Source organism: Ziziphus jujuba, chromosome 5 (assembly GCF_031755915.1).
Source record: "Ziziphus jujuba cultivar Dongzao chromosome 5, ASM3175591v1".
NCBI lineage: Eukaryota > Viridiplantae > Streptophyta > Magnoliopsida > Rosales > Rhamnaceae > Ziziphus > Ziziphus jujuba.
The window spans coordinates 11,806,428-11,813,240 of record NC_083383.1 but is presented as its reverse complement, the minus strand read 5'-3'; the positions used below and the strand labels follow the sequence as shown (position 1 = coordinate 11,813,240).

General features: G+C 32.9%; 1 protein-coding gene across 1 annotated transcript; it reads right to left on the bottom strand.

Moving 5' to 3' along the window:
* Positions 1-2,827: 2,827 nt before the first annotated feature.
* Positions 2,828-4,016, bottom strand: LOC107420857 (NDR1/HIN1-like protein 13). Its single transcript, XM_025075224.3, has one exon. It carries the CDS (start codon positions 3,915-3,917, stop codon positions 3,099-3,101), a length of 819 nt encoding a protein of 272 aa, XP_024930992.3. The 5' UTR covers positions 3,918-4,016; the 3' UTR covers positions 2,828-3,098.
* Positions 4,017-6,813: the final 2,797 nt, after the last annotated feature.

The window sequence follows — 6,813 nt, the reverse complement described above, 5'->3', positions numbered from 1 at the left end:
TGCCATCCTAGACAATTCAGAAATAATTGTTAAAGTGAACAATTTATATTTTGTAAGTTTATAAACCACTTATTTTATTTTATTATTTTTTGGTTCTTTTAATCAAGCTCCGCATGTTTTTTTAATTAATTTACAACATGTTTTTGTGCTGCGAATATAGTACTCTTGGGTTAGTAAGCATGAATAAGGAATTGGTCCTAACCAGAAAGAAAAATAAAATAAAAAAATAAATAATAAGAAATTGGTCCCCTCATGGAGGGTAGTGCATCTTGTCGAAGGAAAATTGAACATGTTGGTACGGAAATGGTCAGCTTTTCGTTGCGTTTTAAACATTTGCAGTCGGATATATATCATTTTTTGTTTTTTAATTGATGGCTATGAACCATGCCTTGGATGATCCTCCTAGAGCCTAGAGGGAACGAGTCCTTAAGGTGTTTGCATTTTAGGTTAATAATTGTTTCAATCTAACCCCTCTATGTCCGTATCATTATTGCCCTGACATTTTATTTTATTTTTTTTAAGTGGGGCTTTTAAACAATTTCAAGTTGAATTATTTTTTAGACTTGGCAAAACCAACTTCTCTTTAGTGCCAAAGTTAGAAAAGAAAAAAACAATTTATATATACGTATATATGTATGTAATTGTTTCAAATGTGATTTTAACCATTAAAAGAAATATTGGGAAAATTATATATAATTTAGTCACAAATAATGTAGTTCACATGTTATATTTTATTTTGAAAATATATTTCGGGTTGTCGACACTGATGAAAATTGTAGCAGTTCATGACCAAAAAAAGTTTCCATGTACACCCTGCATAATTTTTTTAACGTGTACTCAAAAGAAGAAGAGGTTTTCCATGGCTTGGAATTTGGAAGCAATTGCAGATTTCGTACACAAAGTCTCTGTGATTATATTTTTCTTCGAAACAAGGTAACTGCTGACTTGGAATACCAATTGTCCTAATCAGCGAGTCTAAATTCTCTTTAAAGCTGACTAAGAGAGACAAACATATATTTGTCTCTATCCCTCCGACGTTCTAGATGGGCATAGCGTTTCATAGAAGTCTGTTTCTCTAAGACAGACTAATCAGAAAACAATTTGATTCATTAGGTTGTTTAGCCCTCAGCCAATAGTCCATCGGCATTGCCGTTTTTATTGGGATATTTTTGTTTCCTTTTTCTATTGAAAATATATATATATACATATATATATATATATATATATATATATATATATATATATATATATATTGTTAATCATTTTCGAAATTTAAAATCTTTATTGATATTAAAATTTAATCTTATCTTCTTCTAACTATATATATAAATATATAAGCTACCTTTTCATTTATTTATTTTTTAATTTTTATCTTCTCTATCTTTATCTTCTATGTTTATGCAGGCTAGCTAGTAGAGAAATAAAATTGGAGTACTAGATGAAAAATCAATACAAAATGAAATAAACATTAAAAACATATTTTATTGAACAGTTTAAAAACCAAATTAGAATTTTGATGATTTGATGTAACATTAATGGAGCAGTGGCCCATTATATATGTTGGGGATGGAATTTCCGTTATATGCACGTAACTTTTTTAATATACACCCACAAATCTTCATAGTCCTGCGTCGGTCTCACTCTCACAAGTCTAAATCCAAATCAATATTTTGTAGAATTGAAGTCGTAAAGGAAACGATAAAGAACCTTATTTTCACTTTCAATGAAAGTTTTTGAGTTATAAATAGTTTTCAATATTTACCCCTAAAGAGCAACTAGCAGGGCTGATGAGTAAGGATGCCACATGTGACCAAAAATTCCTTTTTTCTATTAAAAAAAAGGAAAAAAAAAGAAAAGAGAAAAGAATAGAAAAAAAAGTCGGTCATTCTTCTTCATATGATCATATTGACAATTAGTTTTCTCTTCTTCTATTAATGCACATTAAAAAATAAAAATAAATAAATAATACTCTCTCGGTACGCCTTAGTTGTAACAAGCCCAAACAGGAGCTCCGGATTGCAAAGCCTGGGTCTAAAATCTCATTACTTTCAAGGCCTGTAGTGGCCACATGGCCCAAGATTTCTAATTTGTCGGCTCAATTTGAGAGTTACTTCTCTTGTTTATCCATTTATTTATGTTTGAAAAGTGACAAAAATATGTATATATATATACATATTGTGAGAAGAAAATTATAAATCTTCTAAAAAAAAAAAGAGAAAAAGAAAGAAAGTTCGAATTGCACATAAGATCAATAATATTGGTATACATGTATATAGTTTGGATATTTTATTTTTTCAAATTTCAGTCGATGATGGTGATAATAACCATGAAAAAGGGACAAATGGATCGAGACAATGTTGATGAAACTTGAAATAAGAGAATATGCCGTTGTTATTGTTGTTGTTGTTGTTTTTGTCCCTAATTTGTTATGAAAATGAATTTTGAATTCTAAATTCTTTGTTTTTCAGTTTCTGAAAACCCTTTTTTGTTTTAAAAAAAAAAAATTTTACCTGACTATTGAGATGGCCTTATGGCTTTAAAGTTGATGATTACCCGTTTTTCTTTCAACAATAATAATTCCTAAGACGAAGAAAAAGAAAACATTTATAAACACCTTCATAATCCTTAACCACTTAAATAGTTAAATCATACACATTAAAATTAGCTTTCATCTAAAGAATTGAAATATATTAAAAAAAAAAAAACTTTATAATCAATTTGCATGCTTCTAAATCATTTCGAGCTATATTTCAATGGTTAATTATTAGATAGACAAAAGCCAAACATACCAATCTACAGATAAAAAAGTGAGAGAAAAAGCGCCTGATCAAATATACATATAATCTGGAAAATTAAATTTGGAGAATCTCCATAAACAAAAACGAAAAATTAAAAAAATCAAAAATCTACAAAACCTGGGATCAGAAAATGAAAAAGCAGATAAAAACAAAAATGTTTTCGTTAAATTTCCTAACTTTCCACCAAAAAAATTAAAAAATAAAAAAACTACCATCGAATCGCTACAATGGCTGCCAAATTCATATATATAACTGGGTATACTGTGTATGTATAAATAGATATTTCCTTATTTGGTCTGCCTAAAGACGTTTCGTATTGCATTCCTGAGACAGAATCCGAGTACCTTTTGCCAACGTATCCACCATGACATCGCATGCAACCCCGAATTTTTTGCTTCCAGTTTTCAACTTCCAAAGTTTCATTCTCACTGGGATTTTCATATTTAGAGATAAGAAAACATGAACTTTTTGGCTCCCATTCTTCATGCTCTTCTCCATTTCCTTTGGCAAAACGACGTCAGACCCATGAAGCACTAGATCGAACGTCGTAGTATTTTTATGGTGTTGGAAAAACGTTGGGTATTTTCCCAGGGCGATTTCTTGTTTCCTAAAACAGAGGGAAGCTTCACCTCCTTCTTTGTACAAAATATCTATTTTCTTATTCGAATTTACAACTTTCAATCTCATCCTGTAATCCTGCCGGAGATTCTTGGTGTCGGATCTTGAGCCGTTGACGGCGGTGAGGCTTTCGACGTAAAACACAGGGTCTTTATGCTTGAGAAAAACGGAGAAAACAATTGATGCAATGCCAAGAACGACGAGAACCACAACCAGAACTGAAAAACAACAGCAGCATGAACAGCATGTCTTGTTTTTGCTCCTTTGAGCATTGTTGCGATGTCGATCGGCAATCTCGGCCTGCTGGGGAGTCGGAACACGATACACTTGATCTTTGGGCACCTGGACGACGTATGTGCCTGAACATAATGTAGTTTGTTGCTGTTGTTGAGATTGTTGTGATAGTGGTTGAATCTGGCCGGAATTGATGTTGTTGTTGTTGTTGTTGTTGTTGTTGTTGTCGTCGTCGTCGCCGGAAGGTGGTAATACCCGCTCCGCCATGGGAAGATGGGGAGCGGTGGTGAGGAGAAAGGAAGGTGGTGTATGTGGGGGATTGAGGAATGAAAGGTGGTGGTACGCATGGGACCCCCGGAAGGAAAGGAAAGCATGTGACCATGGAGAGGTGAGAAATGATTTGATTCAAAAGAGACTTTTATTTTTATTTTTTTTATTTTGGTCGAAGTCCTATTCTAATGGGTCAACAATACCACAACCCAATGGTCATTAGAAGATGGATTTTTTGGTTATATACTAAATTTATATGGTATTTGGATCGCTTGCTTTTTACCTAACAATTTTTTAATCACTTGGAAAATTAGTTACCATGAGCTTATTAAAGCTCTCATCTCGGATATCTTTGAGCAATTTTAGTAGCATTATGCACCATGATTTAATTGATCAGTGTTATAGAGTTTCAGTAATACTTATTAATGGTGATAAATAATAATAATAATAATAATAATAATACCATATTTTATATGTTCGATTTGGTAGAAGAGAACCACCCAGCTAGACAAAGATGGAAGAAGGGATAGAGAAAGAATCTCTTACATAAGAGGAGAGGATACGAGGGAGATGAATCACAAACAACATTATCAAAATTGATACTCTAATGAATCAATATAAGCAATGACGAGGAGAAAAAAAATAATAGTAATTAATTTTATTTGAATTAATTAAGTTACTTGTAGAGTAAGAAATTTATTGGTTTACGAATCATGGTTAACCTAAGTAAGCTACAACGGCTATAACTCTATTTCTTTTGGTATTTGGATTTGGAAATCCATGCATTTATATACATCCACATAGTCTTTCATGCTACTCCATTCTCCGAATACACTAGCTAGTTTAGTTCTTGCTCATCCCGATCAAATTAAGCTTTTCTCTCAACCTTCTAATTTGTCCGCACATATTGAAGAAGAAGAAGATGGATTTGGCAGTACACCCATTAATCTCTCGCCGTTACACCAAAAATTTGTCTCCTTATGACCCTCGTTTGAACTGCACAGGCAAGTGGCAAAGAACATCATCATCAACTCCGTCTTCGTCTTCGTCATCAATCCCTAATTATTTCCTCAAGAATTGCAATGGCAGTTGGAGAAGAACTTCGTCTCCAATCCCTGATCGCCTCAAGAATTTCAATGCCACAACATCTCAACGACGTCGTCATCCCTTACTACCTCGTGCTTTTTGTACCAAGCAGCTAAGCGTGGGGCCCAAGATACTAATAATAAAGCGTGGCGAGGGTTTGCCTGAATCGTTAAAGATGTGTGGAGAGTCGAAGCTTTTCAGTACCTACTCTAATTTTATGGCTTCTTAGCCGCCGGGTCCGAGTTCGCTCCCTGTTCCTAGTTTCTTGGGCAACAAGAAAAAGGTTACTTTCAACATAGACGATCAAGCTATGGACTTGGAACTCTTGGAATTTGGCTTTATTGCTGCTTCTGCTTGAATTAATTGATTATAGTTTCTTGTTTTAGAACTTTCCCTAGCTTATCTATATGTTTTAATAGTATGACTTTTGTAACCAAAAATATTATGGATTAATTATGAATTAATTTTTTTTTTTTATGAATTAGTTGATGTTCTTTCTGGAACAAATAATATATATATATATATATATTTATTATTTTTTGGCTGGATGATTAGGCTGTCTACTATATTTGTCTTTCAATCAGAAGAACAATATATGACCCATACATTTTTCATTGTAACAAATATTTATTATTTTCTGTAAACCAAAACCAAAATTCTTATTATTCAAATAATCAGAAAAGGCGAGCCTTCGAAACCAATATAGTCAAATTTAATACCGAGAAAAAGGTGTGGTGCTATTTCATCTCGTTGTCAAACAAAACAGTGTAATTTTCTTTCACAAGTTAGAGAACCGCAGGGAATTTCTATTTTGAAGTTGGACCCACAATGGGTCTACAATGGAGTCCACTGTCAATATGAGTTGGGAGTATACGAGCCCAGCTTGTTTAAAGCCTGCTGCCGCAATTTTTTCAAACTTAATGCTTCGAGAAGACCAATTAGAAGAACAAATTATATCCACTGAAAAAAAGTTCTTCGGATATGGAATCAAAACTAAAGTACACAATTTTTGTAGAAAGTAATGCAATCCGCATAAAAATTCTCCTCTGCTTCTGAAAAGGTCCAAAATTCATCACCGAATTTCAAATGGGGTTACCAAGTAGGAACTACATGTGAGTACCTCAAAAGATCCCAAACTACGATTCAAGCTCTGATCGAGGATATATTTGAGCAATTTTAGTAGCATTATGTACTATGATTTAATTGACTAGTCTGATGAGTTTCGGTAATAATCACTAACGATGATAATTAAAAAAAAAAAAAATTTCTTTTCCATTGGTAAATATGCATAAAGTTTTGGCTATTTGCTCATTTTTAATTAAGGATCAAATTTTAAGTTAATGAATCGAAATGCTCTATTTGGCAGAAGAGAAATAGCCAGCTAGACAAAGTTGGAAGAAGGAATAGAGAGAGAATCTCTTACACAAGAGGAGAGAATATGAGGGAGAAGAACCCAAAAAAACCCCAACATAAATCAATTCGGTATGGGAAGTTGAAAGCATCGGTTCTAACACTCTTGTTTATATTATTTAATTTGTCCATTTTCTTATCATTATTTAATGGCTTGGAAACCACACAACAATGATGTATAAGGCTCACTGATAGCCCAAAATAACCGAAGACAAGCATAAGGAAGCGAGACTGAGACTGAGATATGCTTGAGAGTTGAGAGCCCAACAACAGTTTCTGATCCAAATTTTAGCCCAACAACTTAATAAGATTAAGAATAAGAAGGAAGATATTAGAATTTATTAAGAATGTTCCACCATTCATTTAATGAAATATCATATTACAACTTTAGGAATGT

Coding starts and splice junctions, on each gene's coding strand:
- LOC107420857 (XM_025075224.3), bottom strand. CDS start 3,917: ATGGCGGAGCGGGTATTACCACCTTCCGGCGACGACGACGACAACAAC.